This window comes from Acinonyx jubatus, chromosome B3, assembly GCF_027475565.1.
Source record: "Acinonyx jubatus isolate Ajub_Pintada_27869175 chromosome B3, VMU_Ajub_asm_v1.0, whole genome shotgun sequence".
NCBI lineage: Eukaryota > Metazoa > Chordata > Mammalia > Carnivora > Felidae > Acinonyx > Acinonyx jubatus.
The window spans coordinates 136,457,712-136,478,158 of NC_069386.1; the positions used below are offsets into that span (position 1 = coordinate 136,457,712).

General features: G+C 43.4%; 1 protein-coding gene across 7 annotated transcripts in view; it reads left to right on the forward strand.

Moving 5' to 3' along the window:
* Positions 1–6,146: 6,146 nt before the first annotated feature.
* PAPOLA (poly(A) polymerase alpha) overlaps positions 6,147–20,447 on the forward strand; it is a 61,352-nt gene continuing 47,051 nt past the window's right edge. For 4 of the 7 annotated variants that reach the window (XM_053224917.1, XM_053224914.1, XM_053224916.1 and 1 more), the window contains exon 1: positions 6,167–6,380. In XM_053224917.1, coding sequence (XP_053080892.1) covers positions 6,373–6,380 — 8 coding nt within the window. In that variant the 5' untranslated portion in view covers positions 6,167–6,372. Of the gene's footprint in view, positions 6,381–6,513; positions 6,782–20,447 lie in introns of those variants that run through there. The other 3 variants (XM_027066572.2, XM_053224915.1, XM_027066569.2) reach the window with 3 other exon arrangements.

A 20,447-nucleotide genomic window follows, 5' to 3' on the forward strand; every position in this document is an offset into this window, starting at 1 on the left:
GTGACTGTATTTGGAGATGAGGCCTCTAAGGAAGTAACTAGGACTAGGGTTAAATGGGACCACCCCATAAGGATGGGGCCATGATCCAACAGGACTAATCTCATTTTTTTTTAAGTTTATTTCTATTTATTTATTTTGAGACAGACACGGTGTGAGCCGGGGAGGGGCAGACAGAGAGAATCCCAAGCAGACTCTGTGCTGCCAGCACAGAGCCCCACGTAGGGCTCGAACCCACAAAACCTCAAGATTGTGACCTGAGCCGAAAACCAACAGTCGGGAGCTTAACTGACTGTGCCACCCAGGCACCCACGGGCCCAGTCTCCTTAGAAGAGACACCAGGGCCTTGCTCTCTGTCTCTCCTTCCCCTCCCTCACACCACCTCTCTCTCTCCCCTCCTCCCTGCCTGGTGAGGACCCAGTGAGAAAGCTGCTATCTACAAGGCAGGAAGAGTGTCTTCAAAACCTGGCCACGCTGGCACCTTCATCTTGGACTTCCCAGCCTCCAGCACTGTGAGAAATAAATTTCTATCGTTTAAGCCACCAATTCCGTGGTACTTTGTTACGGCAGCTCATGCTAATTACCCACTGTTTTTGTTTGTTTTAGCCAGATTAATTACATAAGTGAAAATAACTGAATGGAAATATTGGGCAAATCTGAGTTGTCTTTAAAGAATCAGAAATGATTCTTTTTTTTTTTTTAATTTTTTTTTTCAACGTTTTTAATTTATTTTTGGGACAGAGAGAGACAGAGCATGAACGGGCGAGGGGCAGAGAGAGAGGGAGACACAGAATCGGAAACAGGCTCCAGGCTCCGAGCCATCAGCCCAGAGCCCGACGCGGGGCTCGAACTCACGGACCGCGAGATCGTGACCTGGCTGAAGTCGGACGCTTAACCGACTGCACCACCCAGGCGCCCCTCTTTTTTTTTTTTTTTTTTTTAATGTCTATTTGAGAGAAAGAGAGCGAGCAGAGGAGAGGCAGAGAGAGGGAGACAGAGGATCCGAAGCAGGCTCCATGCTGACAGCAGAGAGCCTGATTGTGGGGCTTGAACTCACGAACTGTGAGATCATGACCTGAGCCAAAGACAGATGCTTAACCGACTGAGCCACCCAGGTGCCCCCAGGAAGAATCTGATTCTTAAGTTCCAATATTCACCAGGCACTGTTTTAATGCTTTGGGCTTAGGGCAGTTTGAACAACACAGGGCTGCTATCTTCATGGAGCTTAGATTTTAGTGAGGATGACAGAATACATAATAATAAAGAAATTAGATGGGGCGCCTGGGTGGCTGAGTCAGTTAAGCGTCCGACTTAGGCTCAGGTCATGATCTCAGGGTTCGTGGGTTCGAGCCCCGCATCGCGCTCTGTGCTGAGAGCTCAGAGCCTGGAGCCTGCTTCGGATTCTGTGTCTCCCTCTCTCTCTGCCCCTCCCCACTCGCACTCTGTCTCCCTCTGTCTCAAAAATAAATAAACGTTAAAAAAATAAAAAAAAATAAAGAAATTAGCAAGGAAGTGCCAGTTATGCAAGAAGGATGATAATGCAAGGAAGCAGTTTAGACGAGGTGGTCCGGGAAGGCGTCCAGGAGGCAGTGACACTGGGCTTTGACAGGCTGAGCACAAGCCAGCTGCGGGAAGGGCCAGGGCGGCAGTGCAGAGGGGACAAGCATGGAGGCTCTGAGGCAGCAAGGCGCTGAGCATGTTTAAGGAAAGAATAGAGGCCGGTAGGGTTGAGGCACAGTGAGGAAAGGGGTGGGGCCTGAGATGAGGTTAGAGGGAAAAATTGAGAGCCAGATCACGAAAGGCCTTGTAAGCCACTTTGGCTTGACTTTCCATTTTGTTTTGTTTTTTTAAATTTTATTGGGGGGGGAGGGGGGGAGAGAGAGAGAGAGAGAGAGAGAGAGAGCGAGTGGGGGAGAGGTCGAAAGAGAAGGAGAGAGAATCTCAGGCAGGCTCAGCACTGTCAGCACGGAGCCCACGAACCAGAACATCAGGACTCAATCTGAAATCAAGAGTCAGATGCTTAACCGACTGGGCCATCCAGGCGCCCCTTGACTTTGTAAGTCAAGTTTGGTTTTATTCTAAGAGCAATGGGAAGCCATTAAACTGGGTTTCCTGTGGGGGCGTCATAAAAGCTGAGTTATGCTTTCAAAGCCCAGCTGCCGTCTGGAGAACGACCGGAAGGAAAGCACTGCCACAACCATCCAAGCCAGATGAGACAGTGGCGGACGGGACGGAGCAGGGGGTGATTTCTGATGGATTCGATGGATAGGAGTTGATGATGGGTTGGCGATTTTGCTTCAGTGTGGAAGACCATCGTGCTGCTGACCAAAGGCAGGGGCTCCAGGAGGCACAGGTCTGGAGCCAGTTATAATCAACATGCTACTGTGGTTCTTCCTTTCATGCAAACGGTGGGGGACATGGTCTCTAAAACATAAACTAATAGGGGCACCTGGGTGACCCACTCCTGCTTTCAGCTCAGGTCATGATCTCAGGATTTGTGGGTTCGAGCCCCATTTCGGGCTCTGCGCTGAGAGCGGGGAGCCTACTTGGGACTCTGTCTCCCCCTCTCTCTGCCCCAACCCCGCTCACTTGGGAGGGCACGCTCTCTCTCTCTCTCTCTCAAAATAAACAAACATTTAGAAAACACATAAACTAGGGGGCGTCTGGGTGGCTCAGTCGGTTAAGCGTCCGACTTCGGCTCAGGCCGTGATCTTGCAGTTTGTGAGTTTGAGCCCTGCATCGGACTCTGTGCTGACAGCTCGGAGCCTGGAGCCTGCTTCTTTGGATTCTGTGTCTCCCTCTTTCTGCCCCTTCCCTGCTTGTGCTCTCTCTCTGTCTCTCAAAAATGAATGAATGAATGAATGAATGAATAAATAAATAAATAAATAAAACCACATAAACTAATCAACACCTACAGGAAATTTTAAAAGAAAAGAATTTAAAGAAAATACAGCTCAAGTGTACAATACTCATTAGATGAAAGTGTTTATGTTACTACTTTTACTTTAGTGACTCAGAAATCTGGTTACTCTTGGTTAAAAAAATTTAAAACTTATGCACCATTAGTAGCCAAATGAATCATTGTAGTTTGTTAATGGGATAAAAAACCTCCATATCAACATAGCATCTCCAATTGCCACCTCCTAAATGACACTGAAAAAAAAATCTAGCTAGTTTCAATAGGTCAAGAGGCTCTGCTCTCAAAAACATTTTTGTGCATTTTTTTTAGGTTTCCTTATTTATTATTATGAGACAGAGCGAGAGAGAGAGAGAATGCAGGAGGGGCAGAGAGAGGGAGCGAGAGAGAGAATCCCAAGCAAGCTCTGCACCCGATGCGGGGCTCGAACTTATGAACCATGAGATCATGATCTGGGCTGAAATCAAGAGCCGGCCGCTTAACCCAATGAGCCACCTAGGCACCCCCGCCTCCCATTTCTGTGCATTTCTTAAACTGGAATGTACTGTGGACCTAGGAGAACCAGAAGACGTCTTCCCCCATCTGAGTAGCCAGTAGAAACAGGCACTGTGGTAGGGCGAGGGCCGCAGCCATGGGGTGGCAGCTGGAGGACCCACCGGGCAGGGCTCGGAGGACAAGGCAAAGACGAACAGCAGGGTTACCGCCTCCGCCAGCACACTGGAGACTGGTTCTATCGGACTGTCCCCTCTGCTTGGCTCAAGTTATGTCCTTAAGTGGGTCCTAAACACGGGGGATATGGGAGCACCTAGCTCATCACACACGTGTGAACTTTCGGGTGGATTAGACTGTAGTTACTGGGTGTGTGTAAGGCGCTTCCTAACATGCTGAGCTGAAACAGAACTCCGAGATCCAATTCTTGCTTTCAGAGTTTAAAATCTTTATCTCCAGCCCTGGCTTCTCTCCTCAGCTCCTGAGACGTGTTTTCGATCGCCTGGTAGACATTTCTAAAGGTCCCACCGGCGTTTCAAAAAACTCCTACCAAAGTACTCTCGTGACATTGTGCAGTCTCCCAATCCTCCTCCTGTTTCTCCCTCCGTTCTGTCACCTTCCCTAGAACCTTTGAAATCATGTGTCTTCTTCCCCTCCCTCACCTTTCACATTCAGGATTAACTACATCTCCTGAATCTCTCTGAAATCAGTCCCTTCTTTACCTTTTTTTTTTTTAAAAAAACTTATCTTGAGAGAGAGAGATAGAGTGAGCAGGGGAGGGGCAGAGAGAGGAACACACAAAGAATCCCAAGCATGCTCTGCACTGTCAGCACAGAGCCCGACGCGGGGCTAGAACTCACGAACCAGGAGATCATGACCTGAGCTGAAACCAAGAGTTGGATGCTAACTGACTGAGCCACCCAGGTGCCCCTAACCTTTTTTCTTAAAAGTTTACTTATTTATTTTGAGAGAGAGAGAGAGAGAGAGAGAGAGACACGGGGGGGGGGGGGGGGGCGGAGGGGCAGAGAGAGAGGGAGTCCCAGAATCCGAACCAGGCTCCAGGCTCCGAGTTGTCAGCAACAGAGCCCGATGCGGGGCTCGAACTCACCAAGTGTGAGATCATGACCTGAGCCAAAGTCGGACAGTTAACCGACTGAGCCACCCAGGCGCCCATGGATCTCAAATTTTCAAGCTTTCAAGGACGGGTGTGCTACTGGGCCCTCAACCCAAACCACCTTGATGACAAGAGGGTAAGGGAGTAAGTAAGAATTGAGAATCAAGTTCAAGTCCGTCTCCCAATCAGCCCTGTTCAATAGAAATGAGGGCCACGTATAGAATTTAAAATGTCCTGGTAGCCACATTTTAAAAACAAACAGATGAAATTCATTTTAAACGATTTTTTTTATATATCCAAAGTACTATTTCAGTATGTAATGAATATAGTAAGTATCAGTTAGGTATCTCATTATTTTGTTCCCACTAGGACCCCTGAAATCTGTATTTTGCACTTAGAGAACATCTTAAATGAGCTAGCCTCATTCCAGGGCTCAAAAGTCACAGGTGACAAACGACTATAGTGTCGGAGATTGCAGGTTTAGGTCCTGGGCTTCTCCCATTGAGCCTTTAGTCCTAGATGGTTCTTCCTGCTAGACAGATGTCCTGTGAAAACAGGGAAGTCCTTTGCCAAATTTCCCCAGGTTCCAGGAGTCCACTACTAATCTACTTAAATAATTTAGAACTTCATCCTCCCCGTATTTATTTCCTTCCCGACCCTCCATAAGCCTTCGGTGGGACACTTTTGATAGCATTCTAATTCGAAGAGGGAAGGAGTATCAGATCGGCTTCAGGCACTTCTCTTTCAACCGTTGCTCCGGGGGAGGAGGGAGGGGTACGCTGCCGGGTCCCACCCCCAGGGACAGATCAGGGCCGCACAACACAGTCCTTGCTAAAATCCCAACGGTTACTGCCAGCGATCTTTCCACTTAAGTGCAGCAGCTTTATCAGTAAGTTCCAGGGCACCACTTGTTTGTAACGATGAGCTCCTGCTCCAGAACTCGCCGTCATCACAGTCCTGCCCCGCAAATGGATTCATTCCACAAAGACTTCTTGAGCGCCTGCGTGCACACACTCTAGTGGCCAGGGGAGCCGAAAAGCTCGCCTAGGGGGACCCCGGTCTAGTAGGGGAGGGGAGTGTCCCAACAACCAGCCCGTGCCAAGCACCCCTCCGGCGCCAACACACGCAGCAATCGCCACAAGCCTCGGGGGCAGATCTTACTGTCGCCTGGCAGAACAGTACGAAGAGGCCGAGCAACTTGCGGCCACCCAAGGCACCGACCCGAGCGGCCCCGTCCTGAGCCCCGCGCGCTCGGGCGGCCCACGGCACACCCGTGGGCGCCTCGGTCCCCGCCAAGCGCCGCTCGAGGGGAAGCGCGGCCGCCGCGACCTCGGGCGGCGAGAACGGCGGCACCTCACAATGCGCTGGAAGCGGAGCCTCGCGCTCGGGCCCTTCCTCAGTCGTCGGGGCCGCGTCCGCGTCGTGCCCTCCGGCGTCCTCGCTCGAGGAACGGCCCGCGGCCGGGAGCCTCCCGCACCGCTCCCACCAGACCCCCGACCCTCGCCGCGGAAGCGCGACGGCCCCGGAGCGGAAATTGCCGGCCCGCCGGCCGCCTCACGAACTACAGTTCCCGTGAGGCTGCGCGGGGCCGGGCGGCCTCGGCGCAGGCGCGCGCACGGCGTGCGTGGCGGCGTCAGCAGTTCTAGAACGTTGCTGTGGTAGCGCTCGGGCGCCATGTTAGGACGAAGGGGAAGGAGGAGAAGCGCTTAAAGCGGCGGGAGTGGTGCGGGAGTGGGGTTGGACCCAGGGCTGAGGCAGGCCCCCCCCTCCCTCCCGCCTCAGTGGATCATGCCCAGGGCGGCAGCGGCGGCGGTTGCGGGGGGGAAGTGACTGGGCGGTGCCGGCGCAGGAGACGATGCCGTTGTGAGTGATTTGTATTCTGTTTTCTCTAGCACGCCGGCGGGGCCTTGGGGGCGTCGGGGGGGAGGGGGAGGGGGTGGCGCGAGAGCCGGGCCCTCGGCCCGGGGAGGGGGGCGGGAGGCAGGCGGGAACGGGGCTCTTCCTGTTTCCTCACCCGCTCGCCGCCGCACTTCCCCTAGTGCTCGGTTCCCGCTTCCCCCCACCCCTTCCTGGCTCCGCGGCCGTCGGGCCGGGGGCCTTCCCCTTCCGGAACGGCCGGGGGAACCCGAAGCTTACTGCGCCCGCTTCTCCGCCCCGTCCGAAAAAAGGAAAAGAGAAACAAAACAAAACAAAACAAAAAAGCCAATGCCTGGCGGCGGGGAAGGAAGGCCCTGCTGGTCGCGGGGTCGGCACACGGGGTTCAGGTTCGCTCTCGGCGTCTCCCAGGCTCGTTTCGATGCTCTCTTCCTGGTCTGCCTCCGCCGCGTCCCTCTCTTCCTCCCGTTTCCAGGATGCCCAAATCGTGCGCCAGAGTTAACCCACTTTCAAGTCCCAGCTTGCACGAGCACTAGCTAAAAGCGCAGTTTCGAGCGTCGAGCCTTGCTTGCTCTGTGTTTGGACCTTCCCCCCCTCCCCCCCCCCCGCCCCCAGGCTTTCCCCCACTCGGCGAAGGGGCACTCGCCTGGGTGTGTGTCCTCCGCAGCGCGTTTTGTTAGGTGTTGCTCTGTTTTGTTTTGATAGGGCAGTCGGATTCATTCTGCTTGCCTTCTCCCTCCCGTCTCTAGTGGTGCTTTAAATTTTTCTCATTGTGGACTTAAAGCCAGTCCATCCCCGCCTTTCTGGTCTCTCGAGGGCTGCGTCTTCTCCCTTGCTTCCCTTGTCGGGCGTTTTAAAAAGTTTCTATTTTCTTTCTTTCAAAGAATGAGATGTAATCTGCGAGCTCATTGTTGGGATCGGAAGTCGCTTACAGTTGTTTTGTTTTGTTTTGTTTGTTTTTCCATTCTGCGTATATACAGCAGTGTCGAGGCCTAAATAGTGAGACTGCATTTCTTCCATTTATGAAGGTTCAAGTGTGAGAGTGCTCCTCTGAGACTAGACTGAATTTTCTTCTTTGTGGTCCCCAAATGAAGCATGTAATTGACACTGAAGTTTTACTTAAATGCAAAATAAAGGTCTTCTGATTTCTAGACACCTAATACAGCACCATAGGTTTATTGTATTTTATTTTTTTTTTTAAGTAAAGACCATTTCTTTTTCGCAAACATCACTGATTACAGTTTTACAAGTTTATAGGTCTGTGTACTTGTGTGCGTGTGTGTCTCTCTACAGCCGAGGCCCTAACTTTGACACAGGCTTTAAGGCGTCTATTGCTTTTTATACAGTATTTTTAAAAAGAATTTCATGCTCCTTCTCACCCGCTCCTGTCATTTTTAAAGGACCTGTCAACATTTCTGTAATGAGAATATTTGCTAGTTTTAATTAAATATGCAGACCTAAAATCTTAGAATCTGCAAGATCCCTGTTAATTGATTCATTCATCCTTTTAATGAAATGGTGGAAAGAGGCACTAGGAGCACTGATTTTTGTGGTATTTTCCAGATCGGCAATTAAATGTTTTTCGTGATGCCATGTGACTTCTTTGTGTTAGCTCACGTCTTATTGCTGTGCTTGAAAAGCAACTTTATGATAATCATGGCAGTGTTACAAATTGGTCAGTGATAGGAAGTGTATGCCTTGAAAGGTTTTAATTAGAAATAACATAGTTGTGTCTTTCTCTTTAGAAAATAAAAATACTTTTACACCTACTTTTTCCCAGCATTCTTTGAGGAAGGGAGGTGTACGTTTTCTTTAAAGACCTCAGCAAAAATGTTTTTGGAAGTAAGTTCAAATGTATAAAATGGAAGACAGAGTTAAGGCAGCAGATTCATACATGGATGATTAGCTTTCCAGTGTGTTTTTTGAAATGCTAACAATATGGCCAGCTTTTCATTAGCTGTCCCTTTCATTTTTAACCGTAAGCGTAGTATACATTTAAGTAAACAACAGAAAGACCAGACTGCTTAGTTAAATACGCCTTTTTCCACATTGATTGGCTTTCTTTGTTTTTCATGTTCTGGTGTCACACTGTCTTTCATTTCATTTCTTTGAAGCTGTGAATTGTGATTTCAGACTAGATCTTGTTTGATTTCCACTTGCAGTTTAGGGATGCCTGTCCTGTTAAATTTGGGTGGGTGGGAGTGTGTATAGACCTTACGTGAGTTGTCAGAATGGGTTAAATCAAAGAGTATTGAAGTTCGTTATAAAGCATTGTGAACAAGTGTTCCTGTTTTGTCTAAAAAGCATGTGTAATAGCATGTGTAACTTTGAAAGGCTGGTCCAATTTAAGAGTCATGGTGATGGGGCACCTGGGTGGCTGAGTCGGTTAAGCGTCTGACTTCGGCTCAGGTCATGATCTCATGGTTCCTGGATGTTAGGGCTCTGGTCTGACAGAGCAGAGCTTGCTTGGGATTCTTCTCTCTCTGCCCCTCCGCTGCTTGAGTGCACTTGTTCGCGCTCTCTCTCTCTCTCTCAAAACAAATAAATTAAAAAAAAAAAAGCCATGGTGATGAAGCTTCCAGAAATTTTGGTAATCTTAGGATCCATCAATACAGTGTTTCTCTGGTAGGTATTGTTGACATTTATGGCCAGATAATTCTTTGGAGGGGTCTGTCTTGTGTGTTGTAAGGTGTCTGGTTGCGTATTTATTTATTTTTAAATGTTTTTATTCATTTTTGAGAGAGAGAGAATGTGAGTGGGGGAGGAGCAGGGAGAGGGAGACACAGAATCTCCCAGGCTCTGAGCTGTCAGCACAGAGCCCTACACGGGGCTCAAAATCACGAACTGTGAAATCATGACCTGAGCTGAAGTCGGACGCTCAACCGACTGAACCACCCAGGCGCCCCCCAATTTTTTTTTTTTTACAATAAATTTTTGAGAGACAGAGCCACAAGCGGGGGATGGGCAGAGAGAGAAGGAGTCGAAGAATCTGAAGCAGGCTCCAGGCTCTGAGCTGTCAGCACAGAGCCCTTCGCGGGGCTCAAACTGATGAACCATGAGATCATGACTTGAGCCGAAATAGGACGCTCAACTGACTGAACCACCCAGGCGCCCCTGTTGTAAGGTGTTTAACAGCATCCCTGGCTTCAACCTGCTGGATTTCGGGAGCCCCACCCCCCATCTCTCCAGTAGTGACAACCGAAAATGTCTCTAGATGTTGCATATGTACCCTGGCAAGGTTCTTCCATTGCATTAATAGAATATAATGCCCTTCTGGAAACTATATTTTGATTTCTGCCCTACCCTGTGATGGGCAGATCATTATTTGCATGAGCTCAGTTCTGGCTGTCACACTTACAATAAAAAGATTTTGAGGAGAGTAACCATTGTCAGTGGCCTAGCATTCATAAAACATTTAGAGAATGTTGTTGAAGTTACTGGAGGAGATATTTAACAAGATTTGGGGGAGACCATAGCTTTTCTCCCACCTATTGGGGGCTGTCAAAAAGTTTCATGAAGTTCTAACGGATAGATCGGGGGCCGCCTGGTGGATGGTAGTACCAGTGATTCTCACAGTGGGAGCTGGGGGAAGGGGTGTCTCTGAGATCCTTTCAGGGAGTACATAAGATTCAAATTATTTTCATAATAGTGCTGGAATGTTATGTGTCTTACTCTATTGACATTTGCACTGACGGTGCGAAAGCTCTAGGGGGGAATGTTGTTCGTGCCTTAGGAAAAATCAAGGCAGAGAGAGGCACCGTATTGTACTAGGAGTTCTTACATTTCTTCATCACACACGTACATTTCAAAATTTCTTGATGAAACGCTAAAACATGTTCATTTTAATCTTGACTCAAGTTTATGTCTTATATATGCCGTGGTAACAGAGGAAGTACACATGTATACTAAAAAGTTGCACACGTATGATTGATTTGTGAACTGCACTAGTGTTTTTCCTCACAGAGCTCTTTTATCTGAAAAAACAGATGATGAACCATGGGTTTTGACGTTTAACTTGACCGTGAAGTGATCCTGTCTCTTTAAGGAAAACAGCTGACAGCTTTGGTGGCCAAATGATGAATTTGAACTTTGTGACAAAAGCTAGAATTTTGGAAATCTTGTTTGTGTCATCGTGAGCTTGACAGTTTCCCCCAAATTAAAAAAAATGTTTCTGACTAGATTGGTGGTGATATTAACGATAGTTTTTTTAATTTTGTGTAATAATGTGTCGACGTTTGGAAGATCTGCAGAATTTTGTTGTAATAAAATTGTACATTGGTAAAAAGTTCATTCAAAGGACAGGGTAGACCAATGGATTTTTTTTTGTTAAGATTTTATTTTTAAGTAATCTCTACACCCATCAGAGCGCTCGAACTCACAACCCTGAGATCAAGAGTGGCACACTGCACGGACCGAGCCAGCCAGGCACCCCTAGACTCATGGATTTTAATACATTAGAGTACAGGTGGTTTATTGATAATAGTTTGAGCTTTCATACCGTAATCTTTCATAAGTTACCACTTGTGGGGTTTTGGTGTAGTATCGAAGAATGTCCACAATTATTTAAAAAAGCTGTTAAAATACTCTCCTCCAGTGAGGATGGTGTGATGCCAGGTTTTCTTCATAGGTGTGTTACCAGAACAACCTATCAAAGGGATTAAATGAAGAAGCAGATAGGGGAATCCAGCTATCTTTGATTGGGCCAGAATTAAAGAGTCTTGCAAAAATATAAAATAGTGGGATTGTCTCACTAAATGTTTTGTTTTGGAGAACAGTTTTAAACAATTATGTTAATGTGTAATAGGTTTCTTGCTACTTAAATAAACATTAAAAAACATATCCCAGTTATAATTCCAGTGCAGTAAATATTGGCAGACATAATCCATATAAGCGAAAGTTCTTTGGGGTCCTCAGTAAATCTTAAGACTTATAAAAGAAGTCTGTAACCAGAAAGTTTGAGAACTTACAAATTGCTGCTGTACAGCAACAGCTAATAGCTTCTCGTCTGCTGTTTCCAATGGCGGTGCCATTGTAGCATCTCTGGGTGGCTTTTGGGCAGTCTGGAGGGATGGACACAGTGGTTTAAAGACTTTTTTGTTGTCCTGGGAAACAATGCATAGATAACCTTTAGGGAAGATAACTTAAAAAAAATTTTTTTTTAATGTTTATTTTTGAGAGACCGAGAGAGTGTGAGTGGGGGTGGGGCAGAGAGAGAGGGAGACACACAATCTGAAGCAGGCTCCAGGATCCGAGCTGTCAGCACAGAGCCCGATGCAGGGTTCCGGCCCGTGAACCATGAGATTATGACCTGAGCTGAAGTTGGACACTTAACCGGCTGAGCCACCCAGGCACCCCTAGGGAAGATAACTTCTAACTTGGAGAGATTTTGGTTTTCAGATTTTAGGATTTAGAGATTTTTCTAATGAATTGCTTGCTGCCGAATAAATGTTGACTGTGGTTTTGAAATGTGGTATTTTACCTTAGGCCTGTTTTCAATTCATGGTTTTTGATGGGGAAGTTAGGAGATAAGGTGTGAGAATTGAGTAAATCAGTTCCTCTTCCCTGATCATTCCCACCTCCAGAGGTGAAAGTCTTCTGGCCAGAATGAAGCCATTTGGATTCCTAGCTATTTCCCATTTTGATGGGGTGGCAGGCATGTTTTTTATTCTGTATGTTCATTGTTCTGATTATTCGGTAGCTTTTAAATAATTGCACATTCTCAGTTTATGATTCACAGAACAGCAACGTTACAGGAGGTATTAATTCCCTATAAATAAATTGAGGCTTGAAGTAGTTACTTACCCAGGGTCTTAAGGGTGCTTACATTGTAAATTGGGACTTAATTCAGCTTTGGGTTCCGTGTTCTGTTCTCATTCTGGTACTATACCATCTCCTCAGAAACTGTTTGATCAGCTCAGTTGGGATCTATTCAGATGTCTTAAGTAGAGTTAATTTTCAAGATCATATTTCTTGCGTGTAGAATATTTGAACCTCAAATTTTTTTTACTGCCGACATGTATTTATTGTATTTGTGTATTATACATAAACTGTAATATACTACAGAACCTAAGATCTTAGTATCAATTTTTAGTGTTATTTATTTAAAGCTACATACAGCTTTACCACTCTCCAGGCTCCTATTTTGTGACGACTGCCTTCTGTGGAAAGTGTTACTTATTTTTTTTTGTTTGTTTATTTTTGAGACACACAGAGCATGAGCAGGGGAGGGACAGAGAGAGAGAAGGAGACACAGAATCTGAAGAAGGCTCAAGGCTCTGAGCTGTCAGCCCAGAGCCTGACACAGGGCTCGAACCCATGAACTGTGAGATCTTAACTTGCCCGAATTGGGATGCTTAGCTGACTTTCTAGGTGTTACTTTTTAATCCTTGAATTGTAGGTCTTCAGAATTATATAACATTCTCAATTGTGGAAATTTAAGGATTTGGGAAAGGAAAAAGTGTAGGGATTTTGCTAGGTAGCTTTATTTTCTTCCTCTTCTGTCACAGAATTATCTTTCAAATTTATATTCCATCTATACTTTGTCCAGAAATCAGCTCTGGCATTTTATGATGGCTTTTACAGTTTATGGGTTAAGAATAGTATTCCTGTCATTTTGGTCATCAAAAACATTTTGTATTTCCTGCAGTTAATGTTTTATGCTATGACTAGACACATACACACACACACACACACACACACACACACACACACTTCTATGTATAAGTACCTATGTGTGTTATAATACTGTTATAATACTATATATAATATAGTATGTACTATAAAACTATGATTATATATGTGAACATATATGTATATATATGTTTAAGTTTATTTATTTTGAGAGAGAGAGAATCCCAAGCAGGCCCTGTGCTGTTGGCATAGAGCACAGTGCAGGGCTCCATCCCTCCAACCGGGAGACCATGACCTGAGCTGAGATCAAGAGTCAGAAGTGTAACCAACTGAGCCACACAGGCGCCCCAACAGTATATTTTTGACTATTCTTTTCTAATACATCTTTATACTTTTTCAAATTCTGTTATATTTACATTGTCTTCATTTTCAAGTTGTACTTGGAAAACTGATGCATGAGTACTGTGGTCTGGCTATTTAAAAAAAACATTTTTTTTTTTAATATTTATTTTTGAGAGAGAGAGAGAGAGACAGGAGATGGAATGTGAGCATGGGAGGGGCAGAGAGAGGGGGAGACAGAATCTGAAGCAGGCTCCAGGCTCTGAGCTGTCAGCACAGAGCCCGACGTAGGGCTCAAACTCAAAAACTGTGAGATCGTGACCTGAGCCAAACTTGGATGCTCAACCGACTGAGCCATGCAGGTGCCCCAGGTCTGGCTATTTTTTTTTTTTACTTCTCCTAGTCTGTTGGGAGAGGGGGCAAGAAGGCAGTAAGAAGGCAGTTGGAGGTGCCCTTAGGAAGGAAGAATAACTTGGCTATTATAATTGAGTAACAAGTACCTCCATAATCAGCCTTGCATTTCCAAAGTTTGCCTTTGGGATTCATCATAATTTAGTCCCTTGAGCATGAACTTACTGGACCCTGTACTTACTAAATATTGGCTGATTCACTTGGAATACATATTTTAAGAACATAACAAGTAGTTCTAGATATGTTTGGTACCGCTTAACAAAGAACACATGGCAGATAAATTAGTGATTCTTAGTGTAATTTCTTAGTGATCAAGTACATTGTCTTGTCTGTATGCTTGACTAAGCTACTACTAAAATCAAAACATTCAGTGTTAGGGGCGCCTGGGTGGCTTAGTCGGTTAAGCATCCGATTTTGACTCAGATCATGATCTCATGGTTCATGAGTTGGAGCCCCGCGTCGGGCTCTGGGCTGACAGCTCAGAGCCTGGAGCCTGCTTCGGATTTTGTGTCTCTGCCTCTCCCATGCTCTCTCTTTCTCTCCGTCTCTCTCTCTAAAAAAAAAAAAAAAATTAAATTAAATTAAATTAAAAAAAATTAAAGCATTCCACATTAGACTTCTTGTGAAAGTAATTGTAATATTTCTGCTAAGGATTAATATTGAGTGCACAGTGAGACATTTTAGAAAGATCCCTTATTCCTTTTCTGTCTGGTGTCCTTTTCTTCCTGTGTAATCCGGATGGGCACATTTTGTTATGTTTAAGGCTAAAGCCTCTTTACAGCAAATCACACTGTGGTGAAATGTTACGTTGAGTAAGTTTTCGTGATTTACCGATTGCTTCCAAAAAAGACTATTAAACAAGTTAAGCTTTTGATTTTAGCTCAAATAACTAAAACTAGGAAGAAATGCTAAAGTGTTTTCTTTTGGCTAGTAGCTTTGGATTTGGAGGCAGTTGACTTTGTTGGTACCATACGCCACAACATATTCCACATGCTCAGTATGAGGAAGCAGGGATTCATCAGTAGTATGAGCTTTGTTTAAATTGGGATGCAGTCATTACACATTAACCATTTGGGAAAACACCATTGGTGACTTGTCCTTTCCTTTTCTGTGTTCGTCATCTGCCTAGACTGCCTCCCCCCACCCCATCAAAGTCATTCAGAGTGCACACACCTCCTTAATGATTTTCTTTGGCATAGCTTCGATTCTTTGTTTCTGTAGTATTTATTTTAAGCTTTTACTTTGCACTTGTTTTTTAAGGATCCCAGACCAAATTTGAGATTGTCACCCAGAGCAGAGACAATTTTTATATTCCTGATTTTAGTGTTGTATTTCATAACATATTTAGGAATTCAGTAAATTCAGCCTAATAAATACTATGCTTTCTGGCAAAATTAAGGTAAATGAGAAAAAGAAGCTTTTAGAAAAACTGGATTGATACAAAGTTTTATAAACTTGAACGCTTTAGCAGTTTTCTGGAGCAAGAAAATGGAGCATGATTTTCTTTGTATTTACTATTTCTAATCACAGTATTGCACTGAAAAATCCATTTTTTAAAATGTTATTTATTTTTGAGAGAGAGATGAAGCGCAGTGGGAGAGGGGCAGCGAGAGAGGGAGACACAGATTCCAAAGCAGGCTCCAGGCTCCAGGCTCCGAGCTGTCAGCACAGAGCCGGATGTAGGGTTGTGAACCATTGAACCCCGAGATCATGACTGGAACCAAAGTCCGACTAACTGACTGAGGCACCCACATGCCCTATGAAAAATCCGTTTTTTGAAACTTTGTTTATTTCACTTTAAAATAATGTGCTTTGATTAGCATAAACTGATTTTAAAAATCTAATCAAAATGCTAATTATTGTTTTCAATTAAACATTTGCGTGGTGTTCCTTGCTGCCAGGGAAAAATTTTAGGGGATGATTTTGGCCTTCTTACTATCACTAACTTAATTTTATGGTGAATAGTAGAATTAGATGATTTTGCCTTTTGTAGGACATCATTAAATTTGTTTTTAAAAATAATTTCACAGTGCTGAAACCTTTAGAAAGTGCAAAGTGAAATTCTATCTTAGTTCTTTTTGGTGTGTTTTTATGCGTTTATAGACATAATAAATTTTTCAATATATAAAACTGTGTTTTGTGAAAGGTGTATAAAGACAACTCAGCATAAAGGTTACAATTATAGTTAAATGCCTGGGTTCTTATCCTGGCCCAGTGAATTTAGGTAAGCCGGTGTATTTGTTTGTTTCTTCTTTCCTTTCTTTTATGTTTATGTATCTTGAGAGAGAGAGAGAGAGAGAGAGAGACCGACCGTGAGCAGGGAAGGGGCAGAGAGAGGGAGAGAGAGAATCCCAAGCAAGCTCATTGTCAGTGCTGAGCCCAACTGTCACACGAATTGAATCGTTGAGGTCAGGACCTGAGCCAAAATCAAGAGTCTTGACACTTAACCAACTAAGCCACCTGGGCGCCCCTACTTTCTTCCTCTGTAATATGGAGACAGATACAGTAGAGTTGCTAGGAACAATTGGGAATATTGTAAAGTGCTTGACCCGCTACCTGGAATATATTGAGGTTTCAATAAATCCTATTATCATAATTATATTCCACAGTTTATTTCACCTGATATAGTGTGACCATTTTTGCATGCTACTACGTGTAATAATCACCTTTTTCTTTTTATATGGCATTGTATTACATTGTAAGAATGTAGTGCAATTAATCAGTCTTATATTATGTTAATAGATATTTAGGTGGTTTCCAGTTAGTGCATTGTATACAGTGCTCCACCGAACAGCCTTGGATATCTTTTTGTATTATTCCTATGAGGAAGGTCAAATTCCGGAAGCTGTGGGGTCAAGGAGGTATTTAGATACCAAGCATTCCCCCCCCTCCATAGGGTATAACCCTGGGATAGACACTGTTCATTTCAAGTTTATTGTTGCTGTACAGGAGTTTGGACCCATATTTGGCCTGTCTTATAATCCATTGTACCCCTATCCTAAAGTGGGTGGAAATTTGGATTTTTATGTTCTATTTCATATACTAAAACTGTGTTGTGAGTTAAAGAGAACGTGTCTCACAATTTCAGGGCCTTTTCTTTGAGTCTTGTGTCCTGGTATCCCTAGTATTGCTAAAGGTGAAGTTGCTGGATACAAACTTTTTTTTATTTTTTTATTTATTTTTATTTATTATTATTATTTTTTAATGTTTATTTATTTTTGAGACAGAGAGAGACAGAGCATGAACGGGGGAGGGCCAGAGAGAGAGGGAGACACAGAATCCGAAGCAGGCTCCAGGCTCCGAGCTGTCAGCACAGAGCCCGATGCGGGGCTTGAACTCACGGACCGCGAGATCATGACCTGAGCCAAAGTCGGGCGCTTAACCGACTGAGCCACCCAGGCGCCCCTGGATACAAACTTTTAAAGTTGATACATGCATCTTTTATTTTAATGAACATTGCCATATTGCTTTTTAAGATGATGTTCACTTCCTCTGTGATTGTGAGGAGTGCTCATTTTCTTACAACATTACCAATATTGTAGGTTTGTAATAAGTCTTTCATTTTTACCAGATGTATATCGTTGTTTTTCTGCAGTCTGACAGAAAAATGTTTGTCCTGATTTACTTGCCTGATTTGCAGTGAAACTTTTTAGTTGATTTAAAAAAAAAAAACTCTTTATGCATTATGACTCCGCATAGGTTGCATGTATTTTCCTCACTTAATTGTTTTAACTTTATGATACATTTTTGTTATATAAAAGCTAGAATATTTTTACGTAGGTAAATCTTTTTGTGTATTTTTGAGTTTTGTGTATCTTAAGCATGGCTCTGAAAATAGTGTTCTTAATTTTTTTAACTTTGAAGTATCTCTAATTTTTCAATATTTTGAAATAATGGCATCTGAAATATACATTTTACAATGAGTAACCGAACCCATTTGAATATTCCATACTTTCCTCACTGACTTGAAATGGTTATTCGTATGATTTGTACAAAGATTGATGAGACTTCGGATATATGGGCACAAAACAAGTTAACAAATCATACTATACTATATACTTACACTATTTGAGTTAGCTTTACAATCATGTACCCTAGTGGTTGTTGATATTTCAGTGTGTACTGATTAAGTCAGATGTCTAAACTTTAGAAATAAATATATAGCTGAAATAAGCAACCTATAGTCCTATGCTAGTTTCACAAAAATGTTGATTTTTTTTTCTAAGTACCTAAATATTCTAATTAGAACCCTGTCTTGGATAGCCTAGCATTGGGAAAGGATGGACTTTGGAGTATTGGTTTAAAACTTCCTATGCTTGGAAACCGTTCTTTAGTGTTGTAGGTGTGTTATAGTTTTTAAATTTCTAGTTTGCCATCCAATGTAGAGAAGAGCGGTCCAGCTTACTGGTAATGTAACTAGTGGCAGAAGTGAAACGAGTGATCTGTAACTAGTAGCTGTGAAATCAGCCCTGCTTTTTATTTCTGTTTATCAGATTGCTTCTGAGTTGAGAGCAGACTTTGTAGACAGAGTTTTGGATTCTATTGTCTGAAGTCCTAGAGGTTTTTAAGGAAGCTGTGTTTTAGGAAGATATGCTTGGTAATAGTGTGGATGGTGGACTGGCATGGCAAGGGAGAAAGGGGCAGGACAAGGTGCCAAGAGTCAGAACGAGAATAGTTGGAGTGGAATTGTTACACAGAATGTTAGAACAAAACAAAGTCAAAAGGAAAGGTGGGCGTGTGTCCTGTGTAAGCTTTGCCTTGATGAAAAGATTTTAACTATTGTAAAGGAAATATCCCATGTCCTAAGGGAGAAAAAAATTGTGAACATTCCTACCGCTGTGCTCCCCCACACCCTCAGTGTGCCGCTCTGGTGCTCACCAAAACAAGCGGGGTAGGGGAAGTAATGTTTTGTTGTCTTTTGTGATTTTGAGAGGGGTCAAAATTTGTAAATGTACTGTAAGTACATATACAAGTATGAATTTATACCTTGCTCCGATCCAGAAAGAATTAAGACGGAATGCTTTAGTTACATGTGAAAAACCAGCAAGATGTTTGCATTAAAGATTGGGTGAAAAGCGGGGTGCCTGGGGTCATGATCTCATGGTTCGTGAGTTCGAGCTCCATGTTCGGCTCTGAGAGCTTGGAGCCTCCTTCAGATTCTGTGTCTCCCTCTCTCTGCCCCTCCCCTGCTTGGGCTGTCTCTGTCTCTCAAAAATAAATAAACATTAAAAAAAAAAAAAAGATTGGGTAAAAAGGCAAAGTAAGGATAGAGATCTAAAACAGCAAGAAATTAGGATAGACTTCTTACAAACGGTGATACTTGGCTCATTGTAGAGAACTTGCTGAATGGCCACCAGTTTCATTCAGAATTCAGAGTGTCCTAAAGGTAAAGACAAATCACGTTCCTGAGATGAAAATAAACTGCTCTTTAGGAAAAGCATAAGTGTTCTTGATAGTAACAACCTGAAAGAAATATTAATGAATCACAAATACTGTGGCTCTGTATCTAATGTGGTTTTTTTCCTCTTTGTTTTCATAATTGTAGAATTTTTATTTTTTAAATTTTATTTAGTTTGAGAGCGAGAGCACGCACGCGCTCAGGCATATGCAGGGGAGGGGCAGAGAGAGGAGAGAGAGGATCCCCCAAAGTAGGCTCCACCTGTTGGTGCAGACCTGATGTGGGGCTCCATCCTGTGAACTGTGAGATCATGACCTGAACCCAAATCAAGAGTCGGATGCTTAACTGACTGAGTTGCGCCCCTAGAATTTTATTTTTAAAATAGAATAATGTCTGAAGAAAATTAAGTACTGGCAAAAATGTCTCTAGAAAGTGATAGATAATGGGCAGATGTCTAATGTGTTCGAGAATGGGAGGAAGAGCTTTGTGTTCTGGGGATTGGTAGCTGTCCGGTGAATTGTTCCAGGAGAGTGTGTATTTTTGTTTTGTTAGAAACAGAACAGCAAATAAAGGATCCTTTAAATTGTTTTATCAGTCTACTCGATTTCTAATTTAAAATTGAATGGCAAACTCGACTTTCTCCATTTACAGTACAGTCATGGCTAATGTTTCTGCTTGGGACATTTTGGACATTCAAAGCATATGGCAGCCTGGAACTCCCTAGTCTAGCTACTTAAGCTAAGATTAAGTCATTTTTATTGGAGGCACAGGTGTCTTGTAACTTTCATAACATATATTTCTTCTTTTCCTTTTATTTGGTTGTGATTTATTTTTATTTACGTGTTCTTGAATTAGTATTATGTTCTATATGTATACATGTATAGATATATACGTTTTTTCCTTAATTAGATGGGATAAATAAATGTGATTTTATTTTAGATGATGCGACTATATTTTGAATAGAGTAAATAAAAAGTTATAATTTGCATCTGATATGTTTCCCTATCAAAATGTTAATGTGGAAACTAATACAGAAATCAACATTTTTTTTCAAATTAGGGTGAGCAAACTTGATGTGAATTTAGAAATAGGAGACTATATCCTAATGTTCTGTTGATATTGTTGATGTAGACAGGGCCTTTCCAAGCATTGTTTTTTTGTATGAGAATGAAAAACCTTAATATTGAGAAAGAAAAACATGGGAAAGATAAGTGAGCCTTAACCTCACAGAGAATGGGTACTCATAGTTTGTTGATGATCCCAAACTCAGCTGGTAA